The sequence below is a fragment of the Pezoporus flaviventris genome, unplaced genomic scaffold (assembly GCF_033815535.1).
Source record: "Pezoporus flaviventris isolate CSIRO_AGI_PZ_B2104156 unplaced genomic scaffold, CSIRO_AGI_Pfla_v1 ptg000129l, whole genome shotgun sequence".
Taxonomy (NCBI): Eukaryota; Metazoa; Chordata; class Aves; order Psittaciformes; family Psittacidae; genus Pezoporus; species Pezoporus flaviventris.
In genome coordinates this window covers 4,276,681-4,295,713 of record NW_026892677.1, presented here as the reverse complement: position 1 = coordinate 4,295,713, position 19,033 = coordinate 4,276,681, and the positions used below count along the sequence as shown (strand labels likewise).

Below are 19,033 nucleotides of genomic sequence, written 5' to 3'. Positions count from 1 at the left end.
GAACTTTAGAACTAGTTCATATTGATGTGATCTTTTGTTACGAGACACGTCTGAAATCCTTCAGTGCACATGTATAGGAGTCTTAAATGCTGTTTTGATCATTCATATTGCAGCTATGGACTCTCATAATATGACAGCTGACCTGTTCTCTTCAACTTGCTCTTGCTACGTCATCTCCCACACCACTGCAGCAGTTAACTCAGTGTAAGAACGTGTAGTACACAGCAGTGAAGGTAATAAGTAAACACTTTGATTTGCAGTGAAGCCATTTCCACTTGTTAAAACTATGCTTGCAGTATTTTCCTTGTTTTCAGCCAGATTCTGCAGTTATTGGAGTTTGTATCTGAGGGAGTAGCAATGTGATTTCTACCAGCAGAATTTGGCCAGTTGTATGTTTATGATGCCTGCAGGGGGGCGGTTCTCTCTTGTTTGGTTTTAGCAGCAGTACAGTCAGGTGGAACAGAAAAGTGACTGAAGGAGCTGATGGACACTGAAACATCCTGACCAAGATGAGATCAGTAACACACTCCCCAGTGCTGTAGAGACTCTTCTGAGGAAAGCATCAGGAGTCACTATCAAAGCTGGTACAACTTGTGATGAAACACAGAGTGTTACATCTGGGAAGGCTTTATTTATTGCTCACATGTCTGCATCACTCATCAATCTAAGTGTGAAATGTCTTAATGTTCACTCTGCACTGACAAGGAATTGGTAAATCAGAGACCAAAAGGATGAACCACAGAGTATTTGTTGTACAGAGCAGACCACCTGTGCTTAAGTAATGATGAAGTGAATCCAGATCCTTTGTAACTCATCCGGACTATGGCAAACAGGCACCCACGTGCCTAAGGGCACTGGCACCCCTGGTTTGACCCAGAAGCCATGGTGCCAGGAATGTTATTAAATCCACCAGGGACTGCTAATATTAACTTTAGGTGGGGATATTGAGTGCTGGATGACTGGGAAATCCAAGAGCAGCTTGGTAAGATAATTTGGCTCTTTAAAACTTTTAAACCCATAATGTTTCTTGCTTGTTTAATTTACTGTGGCATATGTTTTAATGAAGTCAAATAAAACACAGAGTTAAATAAAACCCATCTCTGAGTGTGTGCAGTTAACTGGCAGACACGGTGGAGCAGATTGGAAAGCCCATGGACAAGATCAGAAAGCCCATCAGGGACTTAAAGGCTTCTTCTGGAGTCAGCCTTAACAGTGCCTCTGCATGTGCTGTTATTGTCTTAACTGATTTACACAGCATTGACATGAGGTGAGCTATTCACTTTTTAGCTTACAAATAGCAGGGAGCTGGTCTCTTACAAGACAGAAGGTGGTTAAACACCCATAAAAGATGTCAAGGCTCTGCTCTGTTATTTGCATTTATAACTGTGTGCTGATAGCATTCCCATTAGCATATCCATATGAAAAGCACACGGGAGTTGAACATTTACAACATCCTGTTGTTTGGCCGGTATAGTGCATCTGTTAGCACAACTTACTACAGGGTCCTTTAAAAGAGCAACGGAAATCTGGGGAGCAGGGAGGCTGGGGAGCAGCTGGACAGTCCTGTTGAAGTAGAATACCTGGAGAGTCTAACAAGGGGTAGGTTGGGAGGAGGACAAGCGGAACTGGAACTGTAAAGCAATTCAGCATGCAGGGGTTTGCCTGGGACAGTTGGGAGGTCACAAAGAGCCCTCTGAAAGTGTATGTGTGACAAGGAACAGGGAATCTTTGTTGTCACAGAAGATAAATGAAGCGTGGCTTAGCCCAGTGCGTGCAGATGTTCAAAGTTTCAAGGCTTGCTGTGCCTCCAGAACATGCAATAGCACAGGAGTTGTTCCTCCTAGAAAGAAGCTTTGAAATAAAACCATACAAACTCTTGTGCAAATATCCATTTGTTTGTCTTTGCACTTAACTCTTTGCCCTTTCTAGCCATGGATCCCAAGGAAGGGTAGTGTCACTTGCCCTTTGTGAAGCCGCAGACACAAAAAGTTGAAGCACTTTGTCATGCAGAGCCAGAAGATCCAGGTGTTGATCCTCAGTGGGTGCAGTTATCACTGCTTCATTCCAGTCTGTAACATTAACTGTGGCCTCCCTCAGTTTTCAGTGGCCCTTCCTAACCCATGTTTGCGTTCCTGATCAGCAGCGTTCATTAATTCCTTAAAAAGATCTTTGTCCCTGAAGTCGTGGGGACTCCAAGTGCTGTCTACACAAATTGCATGAGTAAGTGCTTATGCTTTTGGAATTTAATCATCATTAGGGTCTTGAGCTACACAATTATGTGCTTTACAAATATTGACCAGCAAAGCATAATAGGAAATATTACAGTGATACCTACTGCCTACCTACCTAAGTGCTTGTTTGTCCACTACCTTGTGTAAACACTGATTAATCCCTGAAATGGGTGAGCAGCACTCTGCCTCGTTCTGTGCTTTAGAACTTGAGGCTTGTCTCCATTTACCACTGCAGTAGTAATTTTTTTCCCCTCATCTTTCCTGTTTGCTGAGCTCAGCCTGGGATCTTAGAATTGAGCCTGATTCTTTGCATATCAGCGAAGATCTTTGCAGCAGCATCACCATTCAGATTCCATGCTGTCTTGGTAAGTGATGTTCCCAGATCAAAATCGCACTAAATTTCTTGGGATGCAGCTTGGTCTTTGAGCTATTGCAATGAAATATGTGGCGCTTCTTGAAGTAGATAAGCAGAACACCCAAGAGTGAATTCTTTTCTATAATAGAGGTGAAACGAAACCTTTTGGCAATTTACTTTCTGAGAAATGGAATGATTTACGTACAAATGGATGCTGTTTGTATATAAAGTAAGTTCAACTGTGACAAAGAGAACTTGGTGTTGTCTGAAATTTAAATGGAATAAAAAAGCTGCAGAGGCAAAACCCCCGACTGTTTTTAGCACAGAAAGAAAGCTATTGCAATATGAGTCATTATATTGCAAACAGGCATATTTCAGACCTGTTCATCCTAACTGAATCCCCAAAGTTCACACTTTTTTCATGACAGCTCCAAAGTGGAGTTACCAAGCATTTAACATCCCCCTGAGTTTACTTGTGTTACAAAATACACCCAGATGTTTGAATCTACTCAGTGGTGTGTTGCTGTGATGGAACACAGCCAGGCACTACAAGGTGAGGTGAGAAGCCCTGATTCAGTTCCTGCAGCCTGGTTAAAGCCTGGGACTGCTAGGGGTAATATCTTAAGCTAACTTGGTAACCTGCAGCAGCTAGATGCATCTTGTTACTGAATGGAATGGACCAGAAGGGTTTTCCTTCTGCTTTGTACTTCCTTCCTGCAGGTTCACTTCAAAAGCATATGTTATATTTATTAAATAAGTAATTCTAGCTTTCACCCTTGTGGCATGTGGTCTACAAATCTGTAGGCAAATCTGTTGGTCACCCTTCTGTTAGGCAGGTGGAATGTGATTTATGGTACTGCGTGGTTTGTTCAGTAATCCTGGCATCCAGTATTTGGTGGTCAGAGAGAGAGGCAGCCTGTGTAGGGAGTTCAGGGCAAAACAGGCTTTGTGGTAGGTTTGATGTACAACTTCCAGTATTAATTTCTACCTCTGCAAAATTCCAAATGATTGAAATACCTGAATAAAGCTTCCTGTGAGCTACAATTCAGTGATTTTTTTCAGTTTTTGCTGTTAAACAGTGTCTCAAAAGTGATGATTCCAGAATCTTTAGTTTTATAACAGTACCATTCCTTATTTCACCCTTATCCACCCTTAAATAACATTGGCCTCTTTCCTTGTGACTCCTTCATCTGTGCCCATTTTCATGTTCATTCATGCCTTCATTCATGTTCAAAGGTACCGCCCTCCTCCTTTTTAAAGCCCTTTGGATTCCCTCCAAATTGTGCACTTCTGTACCTAGAAAAAGGTGAGCCATATGGGTCTGGGAAGGAAATTGTGCTTGTGAGATAGCAGATGTAGAGATGAGTTTCAGACACAGTAATCTAAGGGGGAGTGGGGGCAAAAAGTGCTGTATGTAAGGATTTCTCAGGCCAGCCTTGCTATATGGAGCAGAAAGCTGGGCCACCAGAGAGCAGGAATGATAATGAGCTTGTCTGTACTCGGACATCAGCAAATGGGGACACCAGATCAGGGCACAAAAGCAGCATCAGGGAAGCCCCAGCAAAATTTCAGTGCTTTGGACCTACTGTGAGGGTGGCAGGAATCAGAGGAATGGAAAGGTTTTGCTTTCTGCCCCTCCCTGCCTATCTACAGGAGTATCAGCTTTCTCTTTTCCATGTTAGCAAAGCCCTTTCCTGTAGAAGCCAGTGATGGGAATTCTTATACCATGTCGTTAATTGCTTCTGCAACATGCAGGACGATGCGAATTTTACAAGGAATGATGCCTTCCAGCCTGGATTCCAGAGCTGTTTCTCTTTTCCTGTTGGTATCTTAACCTTTACATCATCTAAAAAGAACAGGTTTTGTTTTTTATGTGCCCAGAGGCTGCCCGCAAAAGTTGGCAAGGGCAGTTGGTGAAGTCTGCACAAGGTCAGCTGGGATGTCTAATAATTGTCTTACCACTTTACCTGTTATGGAACAATAATGAGAGTTTTTTCATTATTTTCGGGTGAGTGAACCTGGCAGATGCTGACAGGCAGCAGATGTGTAAAGTTCGAGGTGATTTGTAAGGGACCGGTTCATCTGACGCATGGTAATTGCATTGTGGGACATTGTCACTCAGCGTCGTGTCCTGCACCAGCGCAGCGAGGTAAAGGTCAGTTCAAAGAGCTGGTATAGCATGAGGGGCAGCCCAGGGCTGGCATGAAAAGCCCCATCTCCATCTCTACCCTATACCTGTGCTCACAGCATGCCCGGAGTCGGGTGGGTGCCCTGGTTCATAGAATCATGGAATGGTTTGGGCTGGAAAGGACCTCAGGATCATCCAGTTCCAGCCCCCTGACAAGGGCAGGGACACCTCACCCTAGACCATGGCACCCAAGGCTCTGTCCAACCTGGCCTTGAGCACTGCCAGGGATGGAGCATTTACTCTGGGCACGCTGCGGCAGACCCTCAGCACCCTCACAGGGAAGAACTTCTTCCTTATATCTAACTTGAACTTGCCCTGTTTCAGTTTGAATCCATCACCCCTTGTCCTATAGATACAGTCCCTGATGAAGAGTCCCGCTCCAGCATCCTTGAAAGTTTTAGATTTAGGGATTGTGAGTGGTTGTTTTGGTCTACAGTGGGCTTAAACCCCTCCTCTGGGAAGGCTTAGGGAAAGTCTCCTTACCCACGTGTTGATTACATTGGTGTTCGTCTGTCTGCTTAGAATTTGGGGCTTGGAGGTTTCTTTTGTGGCTTGTTCATAGAATCATAGAATCCCAGACTGGTTTGGGTTGAAAGGGACCTTAAAGCTCATCCAGTTCCAACCCCTGCCACAGGCAGGGACATCTCACACTAGAGGAGGTTGCTCCAAGCCCTGTCCAACCTAGCACTAGGAGTGGTATGAGCAGTCCTGCTGGAAAAAGAGTGGGTTTGTCTGATGGTGACCCTGTTGATGGCCCTAAATGGGGAGCAAGAGGTGTCTTCAAGATGTCCACATCAGGTCCACACAGGGTCCCTGCACACAGAACACGGTGCTGCCTGTCCATGTGCTCAGCTTGCTCTCTAATCAGGATTGATTTCTGGTGCTTCTGGAGGTTCAGTGGGATCTTTATCAGGCTGTGATGTGTGGAAGCCCTGATTGACTGGGTTTCCTGGGTGTGCCTGTGCTTCTGTAATACACATGCTGATAAACCTCTAATACCCTGGAGATCTTGATAAAATGTGTGTTGTGTATTACATCTGCTGTTGCCTCTTTCTTCTGTACTTGCTGGTATCTAATCCCCTGCTCTTTATCTTACAGGACATCATACTATAGATTTTGTCCTTTATTATTCTCCTAAAAGCCCCGCACTTACCAACACTAGAAATTGCAGTAGCTCTGCACGTGCTTCTTGAAGTATGAACCCTGGGTTAGCTCAGTTGTTCAAAGTTTCCCATTAAGCTGGCCAGCTTAGGAGCAGTGTCCCCCATGGAGTATAAACTCTCTGTACAAAGCATCTTGACTCTGTTGGGCAGAGACCTTCAAGCCATCTTTTAGTTTCTCATAGAATCCCAGCCTGGTTTGTGTTGGAAGGGACCTTAAAGCTCATCCAGCTCCAACCCCTGCCACGGGCAGGGATACCTTCCACTAGAGCAGCTTGCTCCAAGCCCCTGTGTCCAACCTGGCCTTGAACACTGCCAGGGATGGGGCAGCCACAGCTTCTCTGGGCACCCTGTGCCAGCGCCTCAGCACCCTCACAGGGAAGAGCTTCTGCCTAAGAGCTCATCTCAGTCTCCCCTCTGGCAGGTTCAAGCCATTCCCCTTGGCCTGTCCCTACATCCCTTGTCCCAAGCCCCTCTCCAGGTTTCCTGCAGCCCCTTCAGGCACTGGAGCTGCTCTGAGGTCTCCCCTTCAGGAGCCTTCTCTTGTCCAGGCTGCCCCAGCCCAGCTCTCTCAGCCTGGCTCCAGAGCAGAGCTGTTCCAGCCCTTGCAGCATCTCCGTGGCCTCCTCTGGCCTCGCTCCAACAGCTCCACGTCCCTCTTGTGCTGCTGCCCCAGAGCAGGATCAGGACTGCAGGGGGCGAATCCCCAGAGCGCAGCAGAGGGGCAGGATCCCCTCCCTTGACCTGCTGGTGCAAAGCCTGACCATGCAAACTGAGCGTGAGTTCTGCTATAAACACAAGAGGAAATAGTATTCCCCCTATGTAGCATTGTTAAAAGCTCTCCCCAGTATTTAATCTCTTACTTAATAGTGGGTTGCTGATGTAGGTAGAGATGCAGGCTCTGCTCATGGTCTCCATGCTGAGCATTAAGGGATAGGTGTGTTCCAGTGTGTGTGTAATTGTGCATGTACCAGTCAGTGTGACTGTACTTTGGCAGAGAACTGGCAGATACTAGACATATAACTTTGAAGGAAAAGGTGGCTTTTCAATGCATCATTTTTTGGTAGAAATAAATCTTGTCTGGAGTTCCTGATGGTTTTTCCTTTGTTTAGTGTTCCAGGATATCTTGGAGACTCCTTTCCATGTTCCACCATAGGTCTCCCATTTGCTGACCAACTTGGCTTAAGTCTTTGTAGACCTTACCTTATCCTAAGCATTTACTGAGCTCATTTGTTGAGGGAGTAATTACAGGTGGCTGCAGAGGCACGAAACAGTCCAGGATGTGTCCAGACTGCTTCTGCTTTCCAAAGTGTAACTGGTTTTCATCTGAATACTGAGAAGGGATTTAAATCTGTGGTATAGGAAAACTGAGTCTTTGCTTTCACCAGGCTGACCGGGGAGGGTGTTTTGGCAAGGCAGTGGTTAGTGCTCTTCCTGGATTCATTCCACTGACCTTTAGGGAGTGAAGGAGTAGCTTCTCATTCAACAAATGTCTGCTTCAGAGCAGTTGTGCATCATGGGGTTTTTCTCCTAAGAGTATGCAGATAGGCTTTGTATTTAGAATAATACTTCTTTAACCATGCACACTCTGTGATAGTTTGTTACGTATCCAAATTATGCTGCTTTGCTTTCTAACTGCAGCCGAAACTGTGTTTGGAATACAGATGTGGAATACTGTCATCCCGCTGTCGCACCGATTGCTCATTGTTCTGAGAAGGTCACATCATAATTCATTAACAGTAATTACTCCCTGCGTACCCCCTGCACTCCTTCACTCAATTGCTTCATTAACTTGTGAGTGAATCTCACATTCACTGCTCCGATCGATGAAGATACATTTATAATGTACAAGTGGATGCTATTAGTTACAATATATTAACTGCCTAATTTAAAAGAGAAAAGCTATCTTTATGAAGGGCAATTAACCACTAAGTGTAATTGATAATTCACATACCTCTGATTAGGAAAGACAAATAATAAGAAAGAAATGGATCACCAGTGTTATTGGAGAAGACACTGGCACGTGGTTGTAGCAAGCAGAAGGGGCTTTCTGGGTCAGGACTGGAGTTCTAAGGATCCTTTGATGGAGAGCTCATCATTGGATGCATTACCTCGAGGTGGGTTTGGTGTGTGCATCAAGCAGCTGGGGTCATCTTCCTGAGCAAAGGAGCACAGCGTGTTTTGGTGTCTTGAGAAGCAGTGCAGGGGCTTTCCTAATAGAAAAGTCCTTTTTCATCCTAACACGAAGAAAAGTAATATTTTAACGAGAATTTGTAAGCCTAGCCCCAAACTTACCAAGGTAACTGCACCTGTACGAGCTCAGGTCCTCAAAGATAACTCTCTACAAATTCACACTGAAACTGACCAACTTGAGGCTTTTTAATATATTTGAGGAGCTGAGTGATGCTCCCTTTGGCAAATATCTATATATTATAAACTGTGGTACATTTTCAGTGCTTCGGATTGTCCATGGCCACTTTGAAATACAATGGTTCTCCAAACAGCTGACCACTCATCCTTGGAGAAGAGGCCTTTTTTGTGACATCCTCACTAGATCACCACAGTTTGGGGCAGGAAACGAAGAGGGAGGACTTGGATGGGGTTGCAGAGTACTGATCCACAGGAACCTTAACCTCACTTTGGCTACTTAGGGCCATGTTTTCTTCCTTTGAGAAGCCATTTACCAGTAAACATTCATTAATGAATCACTTAGAGGTACCATATTTTTCAGGGTTACCCACCAAGTAACAGCAAAGGTGTTTTATGAGAGATTAAATGGTAATTGTAACTGAAGCCACCCCAGTGTTGACGTCTTTTTGACAAGGGCAATGCAGTATCAGGACAAGGAGGAATGGCTTTAACCTGCCAGATGGGAGACTGAGATGAGCTCTTAGGCAGAAGTTCTCTGAGCATTTTAGGTGTGTCCTGGTCACAGTAAGAGATGCTGCTCCTGTTCTGGAATATCATCACTGCATGTTCGTTGTAATTACCCAAGTTAGGCGTGGGGCAGCAGAACTGATGCTCTGTGTGTAGTTAACCCTTCTCTGCTCTCTTTACTCAACAGGATCAAAGCATCTGGTCTGAAGCTTCGGTTCTGCACTAATGAAACCCAAGCGACCCGGGAGAAGTTTGTGAAGAAGCTCCAGGGCCTGGGCTTTGACATCTCTGTGGCTGAAGTCACTGCCCCAGCACCAGCAGCCTGCCGCATCTTGAAGGAGCGTGGCTTAAGGCCACACTTGCTTGTGCACAATGGTGGGGCAACGCTGCGGCAGATGCTGGGACATGGAGGGGGACAGCTCAGGGAGATGTGGGTCTTTGCGATAGAGCAGTGAGTTCCCATAGCTCGTGTGGGGAAGAGCTCCCAGATGCTGTTTTCCTACAGAGAAAAGCTTCTTCCTTAGTCATGAGAATGTGGGATATAACTTAGTGGTCTGGTCTGAGTGGGTTCTCCATTGTGGCAGTGATAGAGTTGTGTTGGGAGGCAGCAAGTGCTCAGAGGAGTCTGCTGCTTAACCACAGTGACTATGAGATAGGTGAGGTCTTTGTTACCATGACAGAGGTTTTAAGTTTAAAGTGTTTCCTGCTATGGAGTGTGGGTATGGAGAAAAGGGATGAATCCTGCTCTCACTGGTACACATTTTCATTTGGGTACCCATGTTTGCCTTGGGTCTGCTGAGACATGGGTGGCAGGAGCTAAAGTAAGGGTAGGAAATGGTTTATTTTGCTCTTTGTCATAGGACAGATGAGTAGCAGGAACCAGTGGAATAGAGGGGTCTGAAGAACACTTGATTAAGACTTGGATTTACTTAATCTTTTTAAAGCATTATGTCATGGATGAAGTGAAACACAAATCTGGGGTGAAACAGTCAGTTCCAATGGGATCTGAAGTAGGGATTTGTGGTTTACTTTTTGCGTCCTTTAGATCTTGTTCCTGAATTTGCTGAGCTTGATAAAGCAAACCCAAACTGTGTGGTTATTGGAGATGCAGCAGAGAACTTCACCTATGCAAACCTTAATGAAGCTTTCAGAGTTCTCATTGGGATGGAGAAGCCTGTTTTGATCTCCCTTGGAAGAGGGTGAGTTAAGCATCATTTCTTCCTCAAGTCTCTACAGCTTTTAATTCCCCCCCCGGTGTCTTTGTAGTTAATGGAGGCCAGATAATTGTGTGGGCATTCACAGTACCGACTTCTAAGCATTTATCTATGTGTCTGGACTGGGAGGCTGATCTGCTCAGGTATCTGTCACTGAACAGTCCCTGGTGGGTAATGCAGTCAATTTACCTGTCCCAAGTCACTTACTTGTGGTCTTTCTAGGGGTGTAAGGGAAAACTGAAGTGATCACAGTGGAATAGGTCTCTAGAAGGTGGTATGGATGCTTGACATGAGCCACAGTTCAGCCCTGTGCTGATGCTTCCTGGGCACTGGAAGGTACTGAACTTGCCATGCCAGATCCTCCAGTTGACTTTGAAGATACTCATCAGTAGGGTCTGTGCTGCTACAGCACTGGGTGAGCATCCCTTGAGTATCAGCTCTCAGTGGTCTTCTTTCTGTAGACAGTGCGGAGGAAGCACTTGTGTGGATGTGTTTCATTGGCTTCTCGAGGGTGAGGGATATAGGTGTTCTAAGGAGGAATCATAGCAGCTTTTAGAGAAACTGGAGATGCTCTGCTGTATGAGCACAGCAAATGGCAGCCTCCAGCCCTTTAAGGTGAGTGTTTAAGAGTGAGCTAGACCTGGCTGAAACAATCCACATGTTTGCAGGTGGAAGTGGGGGTGTTAAATAGAGTCATAGATGCTAGGTTGGAAGGGACCTCAAAGATCATCTGCTCCAACATTTAAATAGCTGTAGTTTGTAAGCCACCAAGAAAAGGACTTTTCTTGCTTTAAGAGCAAGTCTAAGAGCATCTTAAAATACCCCATAGAAATTGTGCAGAGTTTGGATTTTGATGTGCACAGCCCCCAAGTGAATGAGGTCAGTAGGATTACAGGCACTGCTTATCTTGTCTTTGCCCCTGCAAGATCTCAGAATGAGAACTGTTGTCTGAACTGCTGCCTGTAGCCATGTGTTCCTGTCTGAACTGAAAATAAATGAGCTTGACAGTGACAGAAACCCAAAGCTGACAAGAAAATCCAACAAGCCATGCTTGGATAAAGTGCTGTTGATGTAGATTTGGGATGCAGTTTAATCTTCCAGCATCCGGAAGTTACTAATTGTGAGGAGGAGCAGGTGGTCCAAAATTGCTCTATTTCAGCCAACAGCCAGGTTTGTTCTTCCAGGCTCAAATCCTGCCCATGTTTGTAGTGGTTGAGATGTGATACTGGTTGTGGCTAACAGCCTGTGTGACCTAAATGATGTCTTGCTCTTTGAGTGGTGCTTAAAGGTGTTACCTCTGAAAGCTGGTGTTAACATCTCTGCAGGTTGATTCATATGTATGAACATGCCAAGACGTACGGGAGCACTTTCATGCTGGTGGCTTGAGAATTGCTGTATGTGAGGAACAAGAAGCCAGGAGAGTTTTTATTTGCTAATATAGAAACCCTACCAATGCGTGAAAGCAGCTGCAATGCACAAACTCCATCCAAACTATGTTGGAGATGGGGATGGATGTTCCTCTGGCCATGAGTAAGGTGTGGTGGCCATGAAGACCTCGAGAGAGCCCAAGGATATGCAAGAGAAATGGCTGGGCTGGTGGGTATAGCAAAGACTGTGTTTTGACGTGACAGATCAACTGCTTTGACAGTTTGAGTATCAAAAGGCATGCTTAGTTACTCTCTGAACATTAAAGGCACATTTTGAGCTTCTGCTTCCACATGCAGGGAAAATCCAGTCAGGGAATTTGAATGTTCTCCTAAAAACAACTCAGTTTTCTGAGACTTTAACAGGAGGTTAGCAGTGCCAGCAGTGGATAATGACAAATCCCAACGGCTTTGAAGGAGTTCTTCTTACCTGTTGTGCAATGTAGGGGCTTAAAACCACTGTACATGATTAGTTTGAGGAAACTGGAGTGACAGCTTGGTTTCAGTGCTTCAATAGACTGCAACGGGTGTGAAACCCCTTCTTGGTTTGTGGGTTATTGATCTGGATGGGTAGAACTTCCCAGAGAGAAGGAGTGCGGCCTTCCTTGATGCTCATGCTCTGATCCTACAACATGGGTGAAAAATCCTTCCTGTTTCTCAGTTAGGAGAATGAGGAAAAGATGTTGAGCCAACAGCAGAATGGTTAATGTATGTCAGATAACCAAGGTTTGTGTTATGAAACAAATCTTTAGGATTTGCAATGTGTTCAGTGCAAAATTGCTTTTGTACCCTGTGCATGTAACAGTATATCTTTATTTGGTCATCTGTTGATGTAGACGGCTCTAAAAGAAGTCCCTGTTACTTGTTTGAAATGTTAGTTTTCATTTCCAAACACAGATTTGTGGATATTCTGAGCTCAGTTTTTGCCATGAGCATTTATTTTATTTAAATATTGATCATTTTATTTAGATATTGATCATTTAGGTAATGTGAACATGAGTTCTGCATGGGTTACCCCAGTTAGGGAAGTTCTCTGACTCGAAGAAGGGCGATTATAACTTGGGTGAACGGAAGTCTCATTGATGCAAAGGGCCATATAGCAAAACCCGGCCATATAGCAAAACCCAGCCACAAACCAGCTTCATTTTTAAAGGGCAGAACCAGTGTAATTGGGTGGACCTTAACAAGGTGCCTTCTTTGGGCAAATCCATTCATTTTGGTTCAAGTCTGAGTTCATTCCATAGAAAACAAAAGTGTCACAGCCACTGAAGCAGAATGCCCTCCTCCTGAAAACGGGGTGATTTACATTTAGCATCTGTTTTGGGCTGAGAGTGGGAATTGGCTTTGTAATTCCTTCTGTCATGGCACTGTCAGAAAATTAAGCTGTTTACGCTGGACTGTAGAAGGTTAATGGCTGTTCTAGCAAAGGTCAAGTGGCCGTTTGAAAGGGAGGCAGTGCTGAATAATCGGAAATGGCAGAAAGATAAGGCATCAAATCTTATCTGACTGCTCGTCCTGCCTGTTTCCCTGTCATATAGAAACCTGTCTTTACTCTGATCAGGAAAGCTTGGAATACCTGCCTTAATGTGAGTTGCTGCTCCAGAAAAGCACTATGAAGATACTAATTTTATGAGCTCTGTGGCAATAGGAATGTTTTTAGGAGGGACAAATTTAACTTGGAGGGCTTTCTTAGTCCCTAGCTTTCCTCTTGTGGAAGACTGGTGACAAGCAATGATGGTCAACTCTTTGGAATGAAAGAATGAATCCTGGAATGGTTTGGTTTAGAGGGGAACTTAAAGCTCATCCAGTCCCAACCCCTGCCATGTGCAGGGACACCTTCCACTAGAGGAGCTTGCTCCAAGCCCCTGTGTCCAACCTGGCCTTGAACACTGCCAGGGATGGGGCAGCCACAGCTTCTCTGGGCACCCTGTGCCAGTGCCTCAGCACCCTCATAGTAAAGATTTCTTTCCTGATATCCAATCTAAATTTGGGGTTCTCTTCCAGATATACTGAAAAAGATGCTGCAGCTGCTGGTTGGTGCCAGCTATCATCTTGTATATGCCAAGGGGTCTCTGTTGCTGATTAAAGGAAGAGCAACGCAACTGCTGTCCTCTGGAAGCAGCTAGTCCCTGTGCAATAAAATACAGGCCAAGTTCAGCCTTCATTTAAGGTAGTTGAAATCCTTGATATGACTTAGTTGAAATCCCTTTGAACCAGTGGAGTCGTGTCCCGGGGGCCAGATGGGCATCTGGTCTGAGATCTTTTCCCCAAGCATTGCACATTACTGAGCCTGTCCTTTAACTTAATTCCTGGTGTTAAATTAAGGCTCCAGAGTTTCTGATTACTTGACTTTTTGTTGCAGCCATATGGACATCTATACAGGCACAGAAATCATAAAACCTTTTCATTTCATTGGAACTTTATCACTCTCATTTCCAGACGCTACTATAAAGAAACCGATGGTCTGAAACTTGATGTTGGAGCATATATGAAGGCATTAGAGGTATTTTATAGCTTGAATTATGCTTACTTGCACACCTTGTTAAAAGAGTAACTGGGATAAATATGGGTCATCTTCTGTAATTACTCACCTTGGTGGAGGAAAGGTTCCACAGATTGAAACTCATTTGCTGCATTTGAAAGACTGGTGGATTCTAAAGGTGGATTCATTTGTTCTCTGGCTTTGTCCAGGGGTTTTTACATTTTACTTTCAAATGTGAACGTTTACCATGTGGTGGTACCTTTATATGAAGTGAGGCCCTTGAAGGAAGGAGTCAGGAAAGAAAAGCATGGAATATAGTCTGTAAGGTACACTGAAGGTCCGTTTTATGTTTGATGTAGCGTTAACACAGCCTTTGCCCTTAACAGTTGAGAGCAAAAGGCCCTGATTCAGCAAGATACTTAAGGGCAAACCTGGTTTTAAGCCTGATTAAGTCTGTGCAGAAGTGGGACCCAATGGCTAAGCCAGTCTCAGAGAAGGAGAGAGTCGTTACTCTCCCTTTTATAGGCTTGCAGAGAGATGTAAAATAATACATAGCGAATGCAGAGAACAAAGCAGAGTAGGGTACTGGACAAGCACAGAGGATAGTGGTGATAATGTATGCTTGCAGCACATTCATTTGTACCTCTGAGTTTTGGAGGTTTTGCCTCCCAGATAAGTTTAGGTTTATAATGGTCTAGGGACAAGCTAGAAATGCCTTTTCCAGCCTAGTACTGATGCTTCTTTGCAGGAAAATAACCTCAAATCTGGCTGGTCACTTGAATCATTAATAATAGGCTGGGTGGTTGAAGAAACCCTCTACAATCTTTTAAGGCCCTCCAGCATTTTTGATCATTTCATATGAAGGATATTTGCTGTTTCCTTAAGAATGATGCTCTTAAAAAATGGGAGCTACTGGAACAGAGTCTCTGAGCTCTCATGAGGGAGAATGTAAGAGGTTTGTAACTTGAGATTGTTCAAGAGGACTTTCTCTCCTGCCAGAGCACATGAAAGACTTGTGTTATTCTGATTCTCTGATACTCACCTTCACCCACTGTATTATTGAAGGGCAAAATCAATAATCACATTCTTTATATACTTTGGGGGTTGGAACTAGATGATCTTAAGATCCTTTCCAACCCTATTCTATATAATTGACTGGAGTTATGGGGTTGAAAATTGCTTTTCTGACCGGCACGTTTTGTGTGCGTCCCTCTCCTTTTTCTCCAGTACGCTTGTGATGTTGAAGCTGAGGTGGTGGGGAAACCAGCAAAGCCATTTTTTGAGTCAGCCTTAGCAGCAATGGGAGTTCCACCACAGCAGGTGAGTTTCTGATGCTCTGACCCCTGGCTGTGCCATACAGGTTTGCTCACTGATGCGTTTTCTCTGGTTTGCTGGCTGTCACGTAAAGTTATCAAAGAGGTTGAATGGAATGTGGCCAGTGCGTTACACACGGTGTGGAGAATATTAATACACGGGATCTCCCTATGAACGACTCCAAAAAACATAAGGAAGAGAGAACTGATTGAAAAAATGCTTCAGAGGTAAAAAAAGCCAAATATGTTTGCCCATTCTGTTAGATAATGTGAAGTAGACGAAAGGGAACTGGCAGCCAAGAGGGTAGATGCTAGCAGGCTGCATTTCTTCTGCCCTGTTTGTGCTTCCTACCATCCTCAAAGGCATGCCATGAGTTTCTCTGCTTGCTTTGGGGGTTCTCATTGCTTGCCTGCTGTTTTCCTTTACATTCCCTCTGTCTGTCTCTCTTTGCTCTGGCTTGTGCTCTGCATCCCTCTACCCAGTTTTGAGTCTTGTATCCGTTCTCTGCTGTGGCTTCTCCTACTTGTACTCATGTTGCACTGTCTAACTCACCTTCCTCCCAAACCTTATAGTTCAAAAGAACACACACTTCTGTTGTGACATTCCTATATTTGGAGACTAAAGAAAGCAATACAGAAGAGTGAAAGTTAGTTTTCCCAAGGAATTATGGAAGATGTTGATGAGAGCTGCTGCTATACGTGGCATTCCGCTTGGCAACTAGAGGCTGCGGTGTGGTGGATTTGCAGCCAAAATATTGCTTGTTCCCTTTGGTGTCACACTGACTACTTAAAAGAGAAAGGTAGAAGTGAAATGCTTTCTAATTTAGGTGAGTGGGAAGCACTGACTGACTCAAAACCTCCTGCTATGTTGATGAATTCATCCAGTGTGTGATGCTCCCTGCTTGCTTAGTACAGACCATTTTCCCCCCGTCCCTGTAGCTGTGGCCAGATCTTCCTTATTGATTTGTTGTTATGTCACACAGGACATCAGGATGAGTATGAGATGACTCCCAGGCAGCAATGAATTACAGCATAATAATTCCACCAGGGGGTTTTGGTGACATTATAAACAACCAGAGTGAAGTTTGGGTGGCTTCTAGGTCCCTAGAGCCCAGAGATGAAATTATGGCCCCGTAATTCAGTATGTGCTTGGGTTTTACTTTATTATAGAGAGGGAAGATGGAAAAGACCTGGTAGGCCATATAATCCATCTCCTTCTTTGTGCAGGAGTGTTCCCTGCTCCAGGTTATTAATGTTTTGTCCAGTTTGCAGTGAGCCAGACAGCTGGGCTTCTGTCAGGGCCTTAGGGACAGTGCTCACAGCAGAGTAGGTCTTATGGGCCCTTTTAAACTGCATTTCCTCATTTCTACTTTTGCTCCAGGTAACAACCACAATAACTGCTTGGCATCCTGGATATCTTCTCCCTCTGATTATCTCCAGACTTGTTACCATTACAATAGTTGTCTCTTACTAAACCGTGTGTTTAGCTCTCAAGGCTTCCCTTGGGATTCGGTCCCTCTGCACCCTGACCCCCTGCAGTGATCCCTTGTTTGTCAGTATCTTCCCAGTAACAAGAGAGCTCAGACTGGACATAATATCCCAGGTACAGCCACGGCAGCTATTCAATCCATTCATCCAACCAACAAACCAAGGAGTCCATTTCAGACACAGAGTGACATTTGGATAAGTAGTAGATGGAAAAAAGAGCACAGGGAAAAAAGCCCCACGGAGCTCAGCCCTTGGCTGCTCTTTGTGTAAATCGGATGCACGAAGGGTCATGTTTCCTTCCTGCTTGTACCAGAAATGAGTAGTACACACAAGTAGGAAGGAAGCTGTGGCTGCCCCATCCCTGGCAGTGTTCAAGGCCAGGTTGGACACAGGGGCTTGGAGCAAGCTGCTCTAGTGGAAGGTGTCCCTGCCCGTGGCAGGGGTTGGAACTGATGAGCTTTAAGGTCCTTTCCAACCCAAACCAGCATGGGACTCTGTTATTTTTGAGCTCTCTGTCCTTGTGACCCTGCATAGCAGCATTCCTTGCCCTTTTCCATAGGCAGGATGGTGCTGTTGTCCTCAGACACCGCTATGCCAGGACCGTGTCAGCACATGGCACCAAGGGAGGGCATCATTACAGGGATGTGACAGGGCACCACAACTCTTGTCTCAGAAACTTTGCCCCAGGAAACAGATTTGATTGAATGCATCAAAACTGGCAAAACCAGCCCCATAGGGTGAGCTTCACTGAGTGGTTCCCATCAACTGCAGGAGGATTTGGTTTGGGTACATAAAAGCAGTAAAAGTCCCCAGCAGAGACTATTTATTCGTTGTCTGCTGTTTGCCATAGTGCTAATGGTGACTAACTTTGTATTTTGACAGAGATTTTTCTTTTCCTATCTAGTTTCTAGTGTTAAATGCCATCAGTTTGTTGTAGTAATACAGCTAGTCTGTAGGTGTGATATTTTGTATTCAGAGAGATTGGAGATGGAGGGGGTGTGTGCCTAACCAGAAGCAGCACAGCAGACACCACTGCCTGATGGCACCAGTCACTCCATGCTTTGCCTAAGTAAAAAACAGGAGTTAAAACCTGCATCAGGATGCACATGCGTAGGAGGAGCAAATTACAGCAAACTACCTTAATTCTAACACCTTTTCCTAACTTTGAGTGCTTGATCTTGCAACCTTAGGGTTCTTTGAGAAGCATTTGCAGGTTGTTTTAGTTTGTCATACATAATAATAGAAACTCAGTATATTCAGTTCAGTAAGTTCTTTAGTAATGCACTGCAATAGATTTTAATCTGTCTCCTGAAGGAGCTCTTTACTCCTCTGCATTTGTAATGATATGAAAAGGACTGATTTTACTTGCCTTTGCTTTCAGAAAATGCTTGCCAATGATTTATTCCACTGGTGGAATGCATTTAATCCATCATTAAACCATTTGAGGTGGGCTGTACTTTTGAAAACATATTACAGTTTTCATTCACCTGCCTTTTAATGAAGCTGTAATTCCAGACAGTGGCAAATCTTACATTTCTCAACCTGCTTCAATCAATAAAGTTATCACCAGTCATTTCCCTTGATAACTGCTTCTTTCCAAGGCCCTGACTTTGCCTTCTGCTGCTGAGATGTTTTCAACCTGCACTTAGAATAGAAGGAAGTCCCCAAAGTCCAATTTTCATTTTAACCTTTCCTCAATGGCCTAGAAATAACAGATTGACAGTATTACTTTAATAGATTGGAAATTTAAACCTCTTAGAGGTAACCAGACCTATCTCCTGCTTTGGTAGTATGACAAAGAATAACATGTCTTAAAGGTTACTGAAATGCCTAATTCATATGTTTTAAGGCAGCTGTAACAGTGGATGATTTTTACAGCTTTATAATAAAACCTAAATAATGTTGAGGTTCTGGTAGTTTTATATAATCATAAAAAGTTCTCTCTGTAGCAAATGGTCCTGGTTTAATGGGAGTTATGGCAGGTCATGCTGGAGTGCATAAACTACACATAGTTAAGCAATTCCCATTCCTGCCACCTGCAGGTCTCGCATGGGAGTTAGTGGGGCGTGAGAGCAGAGGGAGGTCACCCCGAGAGGGGCATCAGCATCCCCTCTTTGTTCCCTGGCTACCACAAGGGAAGCTTTTCCATCCCCAGAACAAGTGGGAAGTGGCCAAGGGAAGTTTTAAGTTTGGAGTCCTGCTGAAAGCACATTGAAACCCATCTGGTCTTGCAGCCTGTGGAAACCTGCCCTGGAGGGTTAATGTATTTCTGTGTTTTACCTGCCCTGTTGTACGTTTTCT

The 19,033-nt window shown here is 44.5% G+C and overlaps 1 protein-coding gene across 1 annotated transcript in view; it reads left to right on the top strand.

Annotated features, from left to right (window-relative positions):
• LHPP (phospholysine phosphohistidine inorganic pyrophosphate phosphatase) overlaps window positions 1–19,033 on the top strand; it is a 72,428-nt gene that overhangs the window by 2,620 nt on the left and 50,775 nt on the right. The window contains exons 2-5 of the mRNA XM_061478592.1: window positions 8,999–9,186; window positions 9,857–10,010; window positions 13,889–13,952; window positions 15,159–15,251. Coding sequence (XP_061334576.1) covers window positions 8,999–9,186; window positions 9,857–10,010; window positions 13,889–13,952; window positions 15,159–15,251 — 499 coding nt within the window. The remainder of the gene's footprint in view (window positions 1–8,998; window positions 9,187–9,856; window positions 10,011–13,888; window positions 13,953–15,158; window positions 15,252–19,033) is intronic.